This window comes from Ammospiza nelsoni, chromosome 1 (assembly GCF_027579445.1).
Source record: "Ammospiza nelsoni isolate bAmmNel1 chromosome 1, bAmmNel1.pri, whole genome shotgun sequence".
Taxonomy (NCBI): Eukaryota; Metazoa; Chordata; class Aves; order Passeriformes; family Passerellidae; genus Ammospiza; species Ammospiza nelsoni.
The window spans coordinates 92,991,957-93,010,530 of NC_080633.1; the positions used below are offsets into that span (position 1 = coordinate 92,991,957).

The 18,574-nt window shown below is 37.9% G+C and overlaps 1 protein-coding gene across 3 annotated transcripts in view; it reads left to right on the forward strand.

Annotated features, from left to right (window-relative positions):
- TEX10 (testis expressed 10) overlaps positions 1–18,574 on the forward strand; it is a 54,124-nt gene that overhangs the window by 529 nt on the left and 35,021 nt on the right. For 2 of the 3 annotated variants that reach the window (XM_059471377.1, XM_059471381.1), the window contains exons 2-7: positions 2,333–2,521; positions 3,109–3,815; positions 9,305–9,548; positions 11,379–11,491; positions 12,272–12,510; positions 16,854–16,989. In XM_059471377.1, coding sequence (XP_059327360.1) covers positions 2,342–2,521; positions 3,109–3,815; positions 9,305–9,548; positions 11,379–11,491; positions 12,272–12,510; positions 16,854–16,989 — 1,619 coding nt within the window. In that variant the 5' untranslated portion in view covers positions 2,333–2,341. The remainder of the gene's footprint in view (positions 1–2,332; positions 2,522–3,108; positions 3,816–9,304; positions 9,549–11,378; positions 11,492–12,271; positions 12,511–16,853; positions 16,990–18,574) is intronic. The other variant, XM_059471388.1, reaches the window with a different exon arrangement.

The following is an 18,574-nucleotide window of genomic DNA, read 5'->3' on the forward strand; positions in this document are numbered from 1 at the left end:
CCTGCATCGATTGGACGTTGTTTTAATGCTTTGGATTGTAAAACCATGTTAGTGCTTAACTGTTAGGTGCTCAGTCTTGCTGGAGGAGGGCCAGGTGGAAATACACAGAATCACAGATTAGCTGGGGTTGGAAGGCACTTCTGGAGATCATTTAGTCCAGTCTGCCTGCCAAGGCAGTATAACCTAGAGCAGGTGTCATAGGAACACATCCAGGTGGGTTGGATTGTCTCCAGAGACCTTCCTGGGCAGCCTGTTCCAGTGCTCTTATACCCTTAAAGAAAAGAATTTCTTCTTCATGCTGAGGTGGAATTTCTTGTGTTTTGGTGTATGGCTGTTGCTCCTCATCCTGTTGCTGGGCACCACTGAAAACACTCTGGCACCATATTCTTGGCACCCATCTTGGAGAAATTAAAATGCAATAATGAAATTCCCTCTCAGTCTTCTTCAGACTAAACAGGCCCAGCTCCCACAGTCTCTCCTTCCTCGTAAAATGCAGTTTGTGTCCAAGGCAGTTGTTTCAGCAAGAAGCTTCATTGAAATGGTTACATAATTTCATCAGCTGTAGACAGTTTTGTTTGATGTCTTATTATGTAGCCACTGTGGTGCTTATATCCTTATATTTTGTAAGGATTTTGTCCTTTGGTATAGCGTGGTACATATGAATTGGAAATGGATAGGCTTAGATTACCAATTATTCCAAGAATATTTATTGTGAGGTAAGCTGTGCTGCTTTTAGCAGGAGAAAGGATATTTTACATGCCTGCTCCTTTAAAAGAACTTAATTGCTCTGTTCAGGTGTGTGCACACCTGTATTGTGAAGTTTTTATGCTGACTGGGAGCCAGACATTACTCTTGTAAAAGCAAACCTTGTAAGTGGAAATAACTTCTATGCCAAAAGCTTCTAGCCATTTCTATATATCAAGTGGTGAAATTCTTGTAACTCTTTCCTAAAAAGATGCATATGGTAAAAATCAAACGTTTATAAAGCCATCGTTGTTATAGTTGGACACTAAAGGACCTTTTCCTTTTGGCACCAGGCTCCAAGTTTTTTAAAACCTTTTGAGTTCATAGGTTACTTGTGCCAAATTTGTACTTCAGTTAAAGTGGTCTTGCATATGATTTTTTAACCTAGTGTGGGAAAAGCAAAACTAAATTGCAGTCAAATGTTGGTGTAGTCAGTTAACATTGTTTTAAAATAATAGAAAATTACAGTTTGTTTTAAAACATTCTTTAATGATTATCCTGTTAATGTATATATTAAATACTGTAGTACAGCACAAATTTCAGCTTGAAGTCCATTGGGAAAATCAGCTGTAGGAATGATTATCACATCCACCAGAAGAGAATCATTGTTTGGATATGTTATTTAGAAATTTCTGGGTTTAGTCAGTTGTATTGTTGGGGTTTTGGCTTGGGTTTTTCTTGATTCAGGTTTTTTTTGTGGGGAAAGTGGATGGTGGCTTGTTTGGGTTTTTTTTTTTTGAGAGGATTAAATAAATCTGTGGTGTAGTGTTTGTTGGGACCTTTTCAGTGTGTTCATTTTTTTAACTTGGTAGACATGTACTTCAGTATCAAAACAGATAGAACAAAATTAAAAAGCTATTTAGAAACTTATGGGAGTTTTAATTTGTTTTGGTTATTGTGCCTCTATTCCAGTGTGTTTGTACAGCTTACAAGTACAGCGGCTCAGATATCTCATTTCTTACGCCTTATTAAAAATGTTTTTGTTTTCCTTTTTTTTTCAGTCCGTAGTTGCCCATTTGTCCTCTTCTTTCCCCCTGCTTCTAGTTATATTTAAATGCACAGCCTGGTATTTTCAGTGTAAGTTTTCTTAGGTGTTATGTGTCCTTTTATGGGTGGAGGCCTGTTTAAACCTGTGATTGTCCATGTGCAGGCTGTGTGCTGCTAGTGATGGACTTGGTGAGCAATGTGCACCTGAAAGGGAACGGTTCGCTGAGCTCCTTGGCTTGACAAGAACTGAGCATGTAAAAAGTTGTTTTGTTGGCAGGAACTTTTTAAAACAAAACCAAATCAGCAACTTAACTCTTGGTAACGCAGTGGCAGGTGCAGATATCTGGATGCTTTATGATAAAGTAGTTCTCAAAGCAAAGATGGCCAAAGGAGCAGCAGAATGTTTTCTGGATGCTGGAAGAGCAGCTGCATGGGATCAGTCTGCATGTGTGTTTAGTCTAGCATCTTGTCTCAGGAGTGGACACTCAGTTATGCATAGACAAAAGAATGAAAACAGTAGCTGTTGTTAGGAGGTTGCTGCTCTTTGGTGGAAAAACTACTTTTGTTTTGTGTTTAATCTGATTAAATTCTCTTTTTGCAGAGAATCAGAATGACTAAAAAAAGGAAACGTCAGGAGGATTTCCAGAAAGTGAAATTCAAAGTTGGGAAAAAAAAGCCTAAACTAGAGAATGCAACTGATACTACCTTCAAAACAAAGGCCATACAAATTCCTGAGCAGCTTAAAGAAGATGGAGTGCTTCCTACACAAAATAGAAAACTTAACATAAAGGTATGCTGTGATACTGCATTCTGAAATGACAGAAAATTGCTTGCCTTTTGTCTAGGTTGACTATGTTTACTGCAATTTGGGAAAAAAGCATTTATAAAAAAATAGATAAATGCAGCAGGCTATCTGAATGCAGCCTCGTGTTTAAACAGTCTTGAATTTCTCTGGGGGTTGGATTTGTTTTACTTTCTTTGTGCCATCGTCTGTCTCTTGCAGCTCTGTGCTTAAACAGGAAAGCTATTCAGGCTGAGGTTTTGTAGTTCTGCTTTTGAGAGCGAGAGTGAGAGGACTTTCCTTTGGTCATCCCTCTGTTGAGTCAGTAGGGTTGTGCATAAATTTGAATGAGACCTAAGGACAAGTCATTATACCTTGTTTTTCCTATCACTGAATTCTGATTATTTGTTAATTGTTGTGCTATAAATTGCATACCATGTTCATTCTAAACCCATTTTGCTGTTATGAACAGCAGTACATCATAAGAATATTGTGCATTTTTAATTGTTTAGGAAAAATGTGCAGAAAATACATGGGGGAAGTTTGAACAGTTAAAATAATAATGATGGCAAGTGTATATGTTTGCTTCCTTATAGGATCTGCTCTCACAGATGCATCACTATAGTCCTGGGGTCAAGCATAATGCACTTCTCGGACTCAAAGAACTCCTGTCTCAGTATCCCTTTGTAATTGATGCACACCTTTCCAGTATAATAAGCGAGGTGGCAGCTGTGTTTACAGACAAAGATTCCAGTGTCAGAGGAGCAGCTGTTCACCTGCTGCAGTTCTTGGCTTCAAAAATAAGAGCGGAACAGATTGCTCCATTTTTCCCTTTGGTAAGTGCCCATCTCTCTAGTGCCATGACTCATATCAGTGAGGGAATTCAGGAAGATTCATTGAAAGTTTTGGACATTTTATTGGAAGCATACCCGGCTCTTCTTACAGACCGCAGCATTATATTGTTGAAGAATTTTGTAGAGCTTATTTCTCACCAGCAACTCTCAAAAAGACTGAAAAGCAGGGACAAACTTTCGTGGATGCTCTCTGTTAACCCAAATCGCAGAGTAACTTCTCAGCAGTGGAGGTTGAACGTTCTTACCAGGCTCAAGAAGTTTCTCCAGGCAGTGGTAGATGGATCCAGTGATACAGAGGATGAAGGGCTTCAAGAGCAGAAGGACAACTCTCATTCTGTGAGGAACCCAGTATGCATTAGTTGGAAGCTCCATGCAAATAATCAGCAACCTATACAACTGTTTGAAAATGGTGGCTTACGACCAAAGATCAACTCATCATTTAGGCTGAGGTGAGAAAATGTTAAGTAGTTTGGGAATTAATGCCAACTGTGTGATCGCAATTTAATTTTTTTTGTGGGATTGTCCCTTAGCCATATTTTAGGACACTTAGTGTAATTTGTAGTCTTACTGCAGAGGCTTGAAAATACAGAAATACTCAGCAGATAACTGTGTTATGTGTATAGCAAGAACCTTTCCATTATAAAGTCTTTGTTTTATGCTATTAATGGTAATTTTGGATTACCAGCTCTGTTGGGATAGTTTTGGAATGCGAACTGACAGTCACTTCTTGCAGGATGTCTAACACACCTAGGGACAAGTAGGCAAATTTCTTTGTGTGAAATGTAAGCTTGTTTGCGATAATGAATTTTACTGAAATGTTTTGCTTTTACCTTCAAGAGTCTGTCATAAGGTCAGGAATCTGTTATCTTTGACTGTAGCTCCTTTTAAAAAGGACAGCAGGATGGGATGTGTCTGGTGGTATGAAGTTCTGCTGAGTTTCCAATTCTAGATATTTTAATCACTTCACCAGTTTATATATTCACTGTGGATGAAAGATGTCTCGGCTGAGACATGCTGATGAATATGAAAGGAAGCTTAGTGTGCTTAGTCACAGAAGGGTTTGTGTGGGTTTCAGTAGTACTCTAAACAGATGTGAGCTGAAGTTAAGGGACAAACAAACAGCTGTTTTGATTTCTCTTCTCCTCCCTGATTCACCCACTAGAGGTGAACCTCCCACCTCACTTTATGGTGCTTTTTGAACATTGGCATCCTCAGATGCATTACTATGGATGTTACATACCTGCTGACAGGAGATGGAATGGTGTCTTAAAAAATGGAAGCAGTTTAGCTGTTACATAGATCTGTTCTCTGTAGATACCAAGCTGGTTTGAAGAAAAATTACAATCCTTGTTTTACTGCTGGACAAAATAAGAGGTGTAAAGCAGTTATACCAAATTCATCTAGGAAGTCAGTGGCAAAAAGGGGGATTAAACCCACTGCCTACTCCATTACTATGTCCATCTTATATCTTTGAAGGAATAAAGGACAGAAGAAGAGGTGTTCTCTCTGAAATACCCAGGTTGACCTGAATCGGCAGATGTTTTCCATTTCTGTCGGGGAGAGGCATCCATTGCTGCTCTCCTAGTTTTCCTCTTTGGAGGTAGCATATTACTTTTGGTAGGTGTGGGAAGCATATTAAGCTCAGTAAGAAGGTCAGCTTTTTCTCCTAAAAGTGGCTGTCAGCATAAGGGTTCAGTCATGACCAGCAGTATCTGCTGCAGGTAAAATTTTAGCTGGCAGCTAAAATCACAACTAAACATCACTGACTAGGCTGGTGATGCCCCCTTGAGGCAGGGAAAGGGTTCAGTGCTGGGCACAGAACAGTCCTATTGAGTTCATCTTTGCAGTCAGAGGCACACAGTTGTGCACCACTGTGTGTCAGAGGATGCTTGTATTGTGCCCTGGGTGATATGCAGTGTGTCATGTACCAGGCTGTGTAATAGCTGAAGATGCATTGTATCCAAGGTCTAGGAAAATAAACTTTACATCTGGTGTCACCTGAATTGGATTCCACTTTTCTGAGGAGCTAGATTTTGGTGGAACATCGTGATGTGCTTCTGGTTATAAATACTTACAAAAAGATGTTTGCAAGCATGAGGAGGAGCCAGAAGAATAGAAGGAAACATGGCTAGAATCCAAGGCGAGATTGGCAAAGCAAGCTGATGGCAGCAGAACAGAAGAATAGAGAGGGAAAGATCATCTGCTGAAGGTACTAAAATGTTCTCATTTTATTGCATTTGTGCATATTTTTGGTGTATTCATTTTTCACAAGGGTACAGCTTGTTTTAGTGACTATGTGTGAAGTTCCAATAGTTATGGTGGTGATTTTTGTATTGGCCACTGAAATAATTTCTAATAATCTCAAGGTGTTTAATTCTGTCACTTCCAATCCAAACTGTTGCCTTTTATGGGTATTCTGAGGCCTCTGCTATGGCCACTACTGCAAGGACAGAAATTATTTGTAATAAGAGGTGCAGTACTCTGTGTGTGTGTGTTTTAAGTCAAATAGTCAAGTCTATGATCCTAGCTAAGGATAATGAGGTGACCAAACCATAAGTAATTATTTGCAGAGTGTGTGTGTGTATTGGTAGTCTTGTCACTAATACTGCAAGTAAGTTTCAACTTTGTTTTTCCAAACAGCATAATAGCATACTAAATTGTTAAAGTTCCTGTATCTATTTAATCTTGCAAGCTCATTGCACAGGGCTGACATATCAATGATAACCTAGTGATTATGGAATGAGATATTCTGAATCAGTTTGCAGTATTAATGTTTAATAAAAAGGATAGATTCTGAGCTTGGAATGCTGGATGATTCAAAGATGCAAATCTTAAGACGCTGTTATCTTCTGTTGTGTGGTGGATCTTCCTACTGTGTGTAAATTAAAAATTGCAGTGTATTAGAAAATTGTTAGAATGTATTCTCTACATTATGTGCTGACTGTGCTGCTTTTTGCATCAAACTCATTTCAGGTGTGGAAAAAGAGAAAGCCTTCACAACTCAAATGTGGTGGTACCAAGGCGTGGGATTTTATTTTTTTTTTGACTGGAAGAGAAAGAGTTGAGCTTCAGATTCTGCTGAGAGAGTTCAATATGAAGCTGCAGAGAAAAGCAAAAATGACTTGAGAAACTGAAATGGAAGATGAGGCATAGCCGATAAAATGTACATGTGCATCAAAGAGAAAAGGAGAATGCAGTTCACTTGGTGTGCTGTGTGTTTGCTGCATTTGGCAATGCACACAGAAAAGGAGGACAAGTAACCTGGCTTAAACTGCAAGCCATAAAAACTTAACTTCCAAAGACTTTTCCTGTTTTAAAAGAACAGCAAGTTATTTCCTTATTTTCTATTTCTTTTATGCTTCCTTGACTTCCCTTTGCTGAATTTCTGTTGTCTTCTTACTGTCAAATGGCAGATATTTACACAATTTTTGTTTGGTCCTGCTGTATAAAAATACTGGCATTTTAAAGAAAAATGGTAGCTTAGGGTACACAAATATCTTGCAGCTCCCTTCAATAGTATTTCATTCTGATATAAAGGTGATATGCTTTGCAGTGTTTCTAAAAGTCACCCTACCACTCAAGAGTAGTGATAACAGATATGTAACAGCACAATTGCCATCAAACCTGCCCAGGTCAAGTGAACCTGTATTGTTAAGGATATCTGCTGGACAGATTGCTATAATACTTTGTCATCATCTGGCACCTAAAATGTATTTTACACTTTTATTGTTAACCTTAAATATGTGGAGGAGTCTTACCTGGAGAGATAGGGGCTTCTTCTGCAGGGGTACATGAAAGCTGTGCTAAGTATTCTTACCCCAATGCTTTCAGCAGCTGGGAGGAGTACCCCTTTTGGCACTAATTCTTCCTTTTTCCATTTCTTGTTTCAGAAAAGTACTGAAATAGTTGTGTGTTACACTTCTGTAGAAATCTTCTAATCTGGATTACCAGCTCCTCAGGTTTCATGCACTATTCACTTTTTAATTGGGAGATTTTTGTGTTCCTTAAATAAATTGCTGGAATTCCAGAGTTCTGCTGTAATATCAGGTATTTTTGCTGTAATATCAGGTATTTTTTGGAAAAGAAATTACTAAAGACTACTACTTCAGAACTATTCCAGCCAATTACTTAAATTTCAGACTTGTCTGAGGCCATAATCCTGTAACAGCATAGCATGTACAGGACAACCTGACTTTTTCAATGAGACTGTAGTCTTGGCATCAACAGGCTAGATTTCATTGTGATTGTAACTGGAAGATGGGATTTGTCTGCTGTATTTGAGATAACAGAATTAAAAAGTGTAAGATAGAACCATTCATAAACTCTTTCTAGTCTTAAAGAAGCTGGTGTCTACTGCAGTGCCTGTGCTACAGAAAGGAAATAAGGCAAAAAAACAAATAGAGCAAATTATATTTATTGGATATGTTGGTGGCTGCAGTTAAAGCTAAGCTTTATAAAATTTTAACATGTTTGATAATTGTAAGTAAAAGTAAAGCAATTTTTTTTCTTATGATCAGTTATGTTTCCACTTATCCCTTTTATTTTGTGGTGGTGATCTAAATTCTCCCCCGTCTTGCCTTCATTGAAAAATAGCTTGTATTTGTCTCACACTTTGTTTTAATTCCTTCTCCCTGTTCCTTTTACATGTCATTAATACCTGGATATTGGTTTAGTGATTTTTCTTGATACACTGATATCAGCTAGAGAGAAATGGCAGAATAAAATTATTATTTGTATTGTAGGTGATGGCAAAACATGTAGCTAGAAGGATAGAACTAATAGAAGATATAGCTAATTGGGTAATTTAGAAGTGACTACGGAAAACTGCTTTACATCTTCAATATGAAATTAAAATACTTGTCAACAAAACTTCTGCAGGTCTGTTGAAAGTTTTCCAGTTCCTATTTTGAGTGTATATGTAAAGAAAAATGACTTGGAGATCATTACTGAAATAAAGGAGTTTAGCAGCAGGTTCAGTGTGCTAATCCTATGCATGTTAGGAAATTAAAATTATGATAGGAATTCCCCGCTGTGAATTAGGAAACAAAATCACAATGGAAAACAATTTTACACATGATCGATTGAAACTGTTGTTGCCTCTTTTTAAGGAATCTGTACTTGTTAAAATTAACAGGATTTACCAGGGTTTTAGTTCATTTAAAGAATCTTCTTTTCAAATTACTTGAATTTATCCAGTAGCAGTGTTGGGTCATAACTGCTGATTGTCCTTTCAGAGACACAAGGTGTTTTTTGAGTAGGGGGAGAATAAGAGTTGCTTTTTTTGATTTCTGGGAGATATTGTATTAATTTAAACTGTATCTTGGTTTTTAAATTTTTTTAACTTCATTATCAGATAATTTTCTGTTAAGTTGCCTTTCAGAGCACAGTAGCTAAACATCAGGTGGGAACCAAAGGTATATTTTACAGGAACTTTTTTTTCCACATTTGATATGAAAAACATTGTGTTTATTATAGTTGGAGATGGTTATTAACTGTAATAAACCTCATGCATTTGACAACACCTTGTAGTCAGCTTCGTTATTTTGCTTTAAAGAGCTTAAAAGGGACTTTTTATTATTTTGTTGTGTTGAATATAATTAATTCCTTACTGTTGGTTGAAGGTGATAGGATAATGCACATTGTATTTCTCCATTTCATAGACTTCACATGTAACAATGGGGAAAGAAATACTGAAATCTAAGAAGTTGTTACAGAAGCACACAAACTTGCAGGGAGACTTGGGAGCAGGTTTGTTGTAGATGGTTTGAACTCCCTTTTTTCCATACTGAAATATCTAGCAAGAAAGCCAGCAAATATTTAATGTGTTAAAAAAGTATCTTTTCCCATTATTTAGAAATGAGGAAAGTGGTATTACTGTAATCTTGTTTTGAAAGGTATGATCTTTATCTTTTTATGCTTTTTTGCTTTTGTTGTTTAGGTCTCTGACAAGTGTAATGGACAGTGCAGAAAAAGGCCTGTCCTCGGCTGAAAACTTAAAAGGTTTTATTGAGATAATAATTCCATTACTGATTGAGTGCTGGATTGAAGCATCTCCTGCACAATCAGCTCCCATTCTTGGAAACCTTTTGGAATCAGAATCTCAGCAGCTCATGCAGCAAGTTCTTAGCATAATACATTTATTGTGGAAACTCACAAAGCGACACGATGAAACATACAAAATGGTAAGGGAGAAATGATCCATGGCATAATGATGACAGTTCATTTTGTTTGGATAAGAAACTAGTGGTTTGGTGATTTGAAGTACTGAAGGCACTTTGTTAAGGGAGAAAAAGCCTAGGTGTTGAGTAGATTTTGAATCTGGATTTTGTTGCCTCTTACTGTAGAAAATAATCTGTTGAACTGAGCCAGGAGTTCAGTAAAAAGTCTCCAGGAATCCTCCTTGACTGCAGCACAAAGGTTTTGAAACTGGAAATGGTAATAGAAAAGAGGAGCAGATATTTGTCTCCCAGATAACCTCTAGAATATAAACTGGAACAAAGTATAGAATGGAGTTTGTTTAAAGATTCCTTGTTTTTGTGTGTTGAAAAATTTCTTGGGGGAGTGAACAAACTAAATGTTTGGAAAGGTAGAAGATAATGGTGGTTTGAGATCCTGTAATTGCTTGGTGCAATCTGTGTTGCTGTGATTGGTAGGATCATAAGACATTGGATGAAAAAGGATTTTAGCAAGTATCCTCTGAAGTTGTTTTTTTTTTTTTCCTAGGTTTTTTTCTCTGTATTTTACTTAGATAACTGAATTACTTGTTTTGCTAACTTTTGCCGCTTTTCCAAAAAATTTGCAAATTGGAAAATTTGGCTCTTGAGTAGTTGGAAGAAAGGTCTTGACAGTTCTTGGTTTAACCTGTGTATAGGACTGTAGGTCCCTTTGCTAAATGAAAAGCTACACATAGGGTAATTACTGGAAAACATTTGTGGAATCATTACATTAAACCAAAGTTACTAAACTGCTTTGAGGGATGGATTCAGTGTGTCTGAGCAAAGCACGCTGTTCCTGTTTTTTCTTCTTCATCTTTTTTAGAGGCCCTCTTGGAAGTGGGCAAAAAAGCAGGCACTTGACCTGGAAAATTCCTGTGGCAGCCTCCTGTCCCTATCCTTTTTCTGAAAGATCCTGGAAAACTGCTGCCCTTAGCCATAGGGTGCCTGTCTTTTGGTCATGTAAATGGCACACTCCTCTGTCAAGATATAAAGTGGTTTGGGTACACACAGTTGGATTATGACCTTAAGTTGTTTGTGGGGAGAAAAAAATCTGAGGTTCATACAACTTGGTTTTTTTTGTGGAGCAAATTTCATTTTAGATTAATTTTTTTTTTTTGTCTTTACAGTTACCATTATATACAAAATGCATTCAAATGGCTCAGTTTGAAAATGAAAGCTTTGCTTATTTAATAGCCCTTGGGCTTGCAGGCCAAAGTGGCTATCACAGTCACTATGGAAAACCACTCTGAATATGCTTGGTGGAAAGCTATTGATCTTTGAAATAGTTTAATGGTCATTCTCTGCTCTTAATAGTTGAATATTGAAAAGATTATTCTGCCTGATCAATTTGATAGCAATGCAGGTTTTTTTAGTGGTGAGTTCTGCTGGACACTTTGTGGAATGGTGACTGTCTGCTCACCTGCAAAGAGGTATCGGAACATGTTTTAAGTCCACTCTGATTTTAAGAACCCTGATAAATTGATATAAAAGTACTTTCATTCAGATCTGTAACTCAGATTAGTATTGCATATATCCACATAAATATGTGCTAAAAAATAAAATGGTTCATGTAGCAACATGTTGTTGCTCAACCTTAACTTACAGCATCTTGTTATACTCCCTTGTTTTGTGGACTTTCATGCACAACACTTGAAAGTAAAGATGTATGAAAAACTTGGAATCAGAGGCTAAAGTTCCTAGTTTCATTGATTCCAATAATGAATTTTGGGACATAATTGTCTGGATTTATTTCATTTGCTACCATGTTTTCTGTCTATCATCTGCTTTCCTTAACAGGAACTATGGCTTCGAATGAATTACCTTGTTGATTTCAAGCACCACTTCATGCGTCATTTTCCTTATTCTTTACAAGATACAGTAAAACACAAAAAGAAAGATCCATGCAAAAGGTAAGAATAAAATCCATGTCATGTACCAGCTTTTAATTTCATAAGAGAAGTGGGACAATGTGACTCACATGCTTTATCAAATATTAAGTTTTTAATGATGGAAAATAAAACTTTTTATTGCATATTTCTTGAAGATCTGTGGAGATGCAGTTAAAAGAAGGGTGCAGTGCTTCAAATTGAGATGTTTTAAGTTGTTCTTTGTAAAAGTATTGTATAGGAAGTTGTCTGAATAGCACCCAGTAGAAAATTAAGTGCTGCCTTAGGGAAATAAAAGCATTTTATTCAACTCTTGATCTGGAAATTGCATATTGCTAAATGGTGATTGTTTTAGGCTAACTGGTTTCATATTTCTGCATGTTTTCTTCAGCTGACTGCTGAATTACATTAAACATAGTTCCAACATTCTTTTCACCTCCATATAGTCTTCTCTAGTTGTATTATGGGGCTGGGTGAGCACATCTTGGAGGGGATATTGGCACACTGTGGCTGTCCTGTAGGGCAGAGCAGTACTGGAGCAGAAGCCAAACACATGTTTCTTCACTATTGAGCTGTCAAAACAGATGCACCAATTCTGTTTTGCTACGGGCCAGTAGTAACTTGTCTCCATTCTTAACTCCCAGATGTGAGACTAAATTCATGCTAAAGTTGTTCTGAAATCATTCTGCACCTTTGCAGTCTATGTAGAACACTGGTGTATGTACAAGGGTATCAGCTGGTGTCCATTTTTATTTCAAAAATAATTTTTTGAAATCTTTCTGTTCTCCCCCCTCCTCTCCTTAGCAACAGGAACTGTATGAAATCCTCAAACAACATCGACCATCTTTTGTTGAATTTAACCTTGTGTGACATAATGGTTTCATTAGCAAGTGCTTCAACACTTCAGACGGACTCTGGCTGGCTGGACATGATAAGGAAATTTGTGACAGACACTCTTCAGGATGGCAGCAAGTTGAATAGCAAGCAAGTGAACAGATTGCTTGGGGTGACTTGGAGACTAATGCAAATACAGCAAAACAAGGGTAAGCTTAGTAGTTTCTTTAAAGCAAAACTATGCACTGACAAAGCTTTGAGTTGTTTCAGCATTTTAATGCTGCACTTTATGTTCTCAGTTGTTACATCAAAATGCATTTTGTCATAGAGATAAAATTGATTTCATGGTGATATCCTTGCATGTAGCATTGGAGACTGTTTTTGGAATGCTTTTAAATTCATACTGTTGATATCCAAGGTATGAATATATTTGTACCTGTTTTCTGGTTTTGCTTCTTAAGATACTCTTATAAATGGAAGATTAGCTTTATATTGAAAAAGTAACTACTAGGCTGTAGAGATGCACGATACTTTAATGTACCAGTCCTTATTTAAAGTCATTAACATAGCTGATAGACTCCCTCAAGTACTGTCAGATGACCATTTTAGTTCTGTGGTAATGTGAAATGTCAAGATACTTTTGATGGAATCTGCTGTTGAGTATTTTCCAAGGTTTGAATTCTTTTCCAAGACAAAACATTTCCAGTTATGTCTTGCAGGACCAGTCTAATATTTTAGCTTGCTTTTTTTTCTTTAATTTCAAGTGCTACTTGGTTGTATTCCAAATGAGACCTTGCCTATATAGAACTTCAAGAAAGGACTTTTATCAATAACCAGAAAAGTGACAGCAGTCTTTTATGTTTTACCAGTGTGATAGAAATGAATTCCACATCCAACTAGTTTAAAGAAAAGCCCTTAGCAACAGATACAATAGTTAGAGTTGTAAAATGAAAAGATGTCAAATGTCCCTCAAATACATTTTGGCAGTTAGTTATGTTTCCTGCCAAATCCATTTTAATTGGGAATCTGTCTATTCCCATATCTCTGGTGACAAAGGTAATAACTGCTCATTCCTATCTGCACTTCAAATTTAGCTTTGTGTTAAAGAAAAATAAGAATCCAAAGTCAGAGCCTGTTGCACCACCTAAGATAAAGCAGAGGAGTTGCTACGCAGGAAAGTAGCTTCCAAGTAGTTGTTAGATGTTAGATATTTCAGGCTTTCTTTGTAATGAAATACTGATTTTTTTTTTTAACTTTGCCAAACTTCTACCAAACAGTGGACAATTTAATAATTTTCTGATGATCCTGTAGGAGTTCAGTATCTCACAAAGCTGTGTCTGTTCATGTGGATGGTTTATCTCACCCCTTCAAGATAATCCTTGTGCGGTACTGAAAACCTGACTAGGTGTCAGATTGTAATTAATCTACCAGCTGTAGAGGAGATAGAGCCTTGACATACTGGAGTAACAGGAAGATTTCAACAAGGAGAGGTGCAAAGCCCTGCACCTGGAGAGGAACAATCCCATCCTGTACCTGCTGGGGGACAACCAGGTGGAAGCAGCTTGGCAGTAAAGGACCAGGGGTCCAGGTGGAGCCAGCAATGGGCCCTTGTGACAAAGAAGCCCAGTGGGGTCCTGGGCTGCATTAGGAGTGTTGACAGCAGGTTGAGGGAGGTAATCCTGCCCCTCTACTCTACACTGGTATGGCCACTCCTGGTGCAGTGTGTCCAGTTTGGCATTCCCTGGTAGAAGAAGGGCATGGACATACAGGTGAGAGTCCAGCAAAGGCTGTGAAGATGGTGAAGATGCTGGAGCACCTCACCTGTGAGGAAAGGCTGAGTCAACTGGAGATGAGATGATTCGGGAAGCATCTCATCAGTGTATGTAAATACTTGAAGGAGGGGAGCAAAGAAGAGGGAGCCAGGCTCTTTCCTGTGGTGTCCAGGGACAGGATAAGCAGCGGGCACAAACTGAAGCGCAGGAGATGCTGTCTGAGCATGAGGAGGACCCTTTTCACTGTAAAGATGACCAAGGCACAGGTTGCCTGTAGTGATAGTAGAATCTCCATTCTTGGATATACTCAGAAGCCATCTGGACATAGTTGTGAGCAGCCAGATCTAGCTGATCCTGTTTCAAATGAGCTCGAGTCATTCATTCCCACTCTTATCATTATGTGATTCTGTGAAGATAAACATTCTGTCCTTGATTGGTTTTTTGATAATGGTCTAGAAATTTTGAACTGTGTTGTCAGATAGGACTGCAAAAGATGATACATAGAAAAAAATGAACTCTTGATTTGTTGAAAACAATTTGACATGGAGATTAAAGCCTGGAAAGGGTACGTGTTATTTATAAGACAATGCAAAGTGAAAAATGAGCCATTACAGTAAAAAAAAAAAGTTAAGAGCACAATAGAAATCAAAAGACGGGAAGTTTATGTAGAAAAACCAAAAGAGCTAATGAAAAAGATTAAATAAAACCATAGGGAATGTCCTGTGCATTATCCTGCACAAGCATGGTTCCATTTTTCTGGATTGCCTGTTTTGAGTAGAGATTTATGCTGGGGTTAAATGCAGACATCCCCTTTTTCTGTAAATGTGTAGAAGAGCTTGTAGCTGTGTTGTCTGAAGATTTATCTCCATCACTTAAGATCAAACTTGGGACCTCTCTGTAGTTAGGAGGTCTGCTGTTTTCTTGCATTTCTCAGGTATGACTTCAGCAACTTGCCTGCTAGTTGTGTTTTTAATAAATTTTCTTCATGCAACAAAAGGGAGCACTCTCAGTCACTTCAGAAGGAAGCTTGACATGTGCCAGTTAAAACAGAGGTATTTTAAAACCTCATGCGTTCTTCAGCTGTGTTTTGGACATCTGTATGATGTGGGCCTTTTAAAGTATTACTTTTTAAGAGCTCTTTTTAAAATTGCTTCCATTTTTAAACTTCTCCAGTTCACATGAAGCAATTCAAACAGTAGGACCTGTTTTACTTAAAATGCCAGAGTTTTAGGGAAGTGAAAATTCTACTCACTTAGAATACTTATTTATTGTTATATTTTTTCAGTGAGCAGTTTATCAATTAGCTATAAACTACATAAAGTTGTTATTGTTAGTCATTTAAGAATAAGCCACTGTTCTGTTTAAAATATGCTTTCCAAGGTGAATCATCACCTGAAGAATACATGAATTGAGTAAGCTGATAGTCCTGATGCATTGAAAATCATTTAATAATATGTATATTAGCTACATTAAATATTAGAATGGATTTTATTTTTCTGTTGAAAAATATGTTAGATTTTAACTTCTAACTGGCTCCTGCTTCATGCTGGCATGTGACCATGCCATTTCAGGTGATTTTTGTAGTGTGCTTTGTAGTGAGAATCCTTATACGGTAACTTGAAGTTGAGTAAGAGTTTTGCAGACCAAGACTGGCCCCTGGCTGGATCCACAATCATTTTTAGAAAGGAGCATTCTTGTCTGTCTCTGTGGGCAGAAGTTGCTCTGTTCAGTGTGGAACACAATATTTTGTCTGGTTTTGCACACATAACTTACTAAGACTGATCTGTGTACCTGGATGAAAAGACAGATGTTTCTGTCTATGGTTTATGAAGATAATTAAGTGATTGCTGCTACCTAAGTATGCCTTAATTGGATCGAACTCTTGGGACCACAAGCTCTTCTGTGACAAACTGAGTCAGGTCTCATACCTTTCATGTATTGCTTAAATTTTCAGATGCTTTCCTATTTTTCTAGGCTTGTCTCCTCTGAATTCAGGTATTTTTCCATGCTTTGTTAATTTTTCCATGCTGTGGTTTAGTTTGGTTTCCAAAGAATATGTTTGGTCTCTTTTTCAGTCTATTACAGTAAGTTCTGTGTTTGCTGGCTAATTTTATCCAATTTGGTTACAGTGGTAAAGCTTTGAAATTTTGTGTTAGGTCTGGTGATAACACATGGTTGATGAGAACTTCAGGGCAGGAGAGGTTGCAGGGGAGTAAGCAGTTCTTGCAGTGTCTTGCCAGCTGCCTCTTGAGGTATTTATGTTCTGGTTAATTAGCAAGTGTCACTTGGAGCCAGCTGGTTCAGAGACAGGGAGAGCTGGTGAGTGTGTGGCAGGGAGAAAGGGATAGTGCAGAGAGAACTGAAGGCGCTGTGACAGTGAGGTTTTGAGGAGCAGAGGTAAATGAGAACATTAGTCTGAAGTTGCTGCACTAGGGGAAAAGGATTGGAAGATAGCTGTGAAAAGCAGGAATTAATTGCTTTTCAGCTACCTTGCAACCTGTCTTCTGGAAGTTCTGAAGTTTTCACTTGCATGTTGTCTCTATTCTTTTGTGTTTCTTCTCTTTCTTTTTTCTTTGTTTCTTTTCTGTTTCTTTCCCAAGCTGCACAAGAAGTGTTGTTTCAATGGTTTAGAAGTCAGTCTAGAAGTTACTTCAAAATATTTTGATACTTCCCTCTGGACTACAGTGTAAACAGTTGCAGATAAAGATCCCAGTTCTCTGTGTGTGTGCATGTATGAAATCTGAAGATTAAAAAGTATTTCTTCCGATTCTTTTTCCCAGTAGCAACGGAACCCTTGATAAAAGCAGTGTATACACTGTACCAGCAAAGGAATCTGCTCTTTCCAGTTCGTACATTGCTTTTGAAATTTTTTAGCAGAGTTTACCAAAAAGAAGATTTGAGGACACAAAGAATCAGGTAAGAAAAAAGAAAGGCATATTGTTTCCAATTTCAAAATAATGTGTTTATTTTGGGAGTGAGAATACTGAATTCACGTGTAGATGTCATAAAACTTCATTCTGAATCTGTTTTGACACTGTCAGTGGAATTTGAAAGTTTGTGTGCTCTGTGAAATGGAGATGTACCAGCTTAGTTGTCTATCTTACCATAGGTACTAGATAGATGTTAATGACTTAAATTTTAGCTTGAAGTACACTGCTACAAGCTTATTGTTACTGACTGGCAGTCAGTGGATGTGTCAGGATCATGCAGCTGTAGCCATGGAGCATTTCCATCACTTCAGCCTGAGGTCATGAGCTTGTCACTTAGTGCCTTTGTTGGTGTTCTGATAGTGGCTGTGTAGCCTTTCTGACTTACTTTCTTCAAGAAAAATACTGTGTTGTTTTGGGGGTATGATTCCAAAGGGACTGGGTTTAAGAGTGTGTTCTTTCTGGGCTCCTGGTTCATCGTAGGATCTATTCGATCATGGGCAGCTTTTAGATACCTGACTTGCTTCAGATGCAGTCAGTATGAGGAGATTATTCTCTCTGTATAATGCTGTTGCAGCAGTTTTTATTAATTAGGTGTGTCCAGATTGTCTCCAAATCTTAACTTTTCTAGAATGTATTTTTCAGCCAGTCATCTAGTTCCAGGACATAAAAGCCTTAAACACAAATCATGTGTTGATGTCTGTTGTGTCAGTCCTGGCTCGTTTGGGAACTGCAGGTCCTTTCCAGGTACAGTAAAGCATCTCTAAGGCTCTGGGAAGACCTTCTGTTCTCCAGGCTGAGCAACAGCAGCTCTCTCAGCCTGTCTTCATAGGGAGAGGTGCTGTAGACCTCTGATGATCTTGATGGCCTCCTTGGACTTGCTCCAATAGCTTCTTATTTCTGGGCACCCAGAGCTGGATGCAGGACTCCAGGTGGGATCTCACCCGAGCAGACTAGAGAAACAGAATCCCCTCCTTGATCTTCTGCCCACACTGCTTTTGGTACAGCCCAGGACACAGTTGACTTTCTGGGGGATGTGATCTGTTTCTGCCACTAAAAAAAAAAAATCAAACCTCAGGTCTCTCAGAAGTTGTGGTATCTGCTAACACAGTCAGGTTTGGGGAAAATTGTTCTGTTCTGCAACTTCTTTGCTTTGTTACATCTTCTGTTGTAGAAATGCCTGAGTACATGTAATTAAATCTACAGCCAGAAATAATCTAGTGCTATGCTCTGGAAGTTGTAAAAAGTATAGGGAATATGAAAGACAGGGAAAAACACTTGGGAATATCCCAGTTTTCTCCTCTTTTCACACAGAGTGAAAAAGAGATTTTCATACTAATTAATTTCCCTGAGGTTACATAATCACTGTACTTACCTGAAAGTCTTGAGCATCTAATTAATTTAATATGATCATATGACCATCTGGAAAGCTTTAACTTTCTATCTTTAGACATCCCAAATAGCAGTAGTTTTGCTGCTGTTCCTCTTAGTCTTCTAGATGGATCTGTGACATTTTTTAGTAACAGATGAACAAAATCTCTGAATTTCTTTGCAAAAAGTATGACTGCACTTAT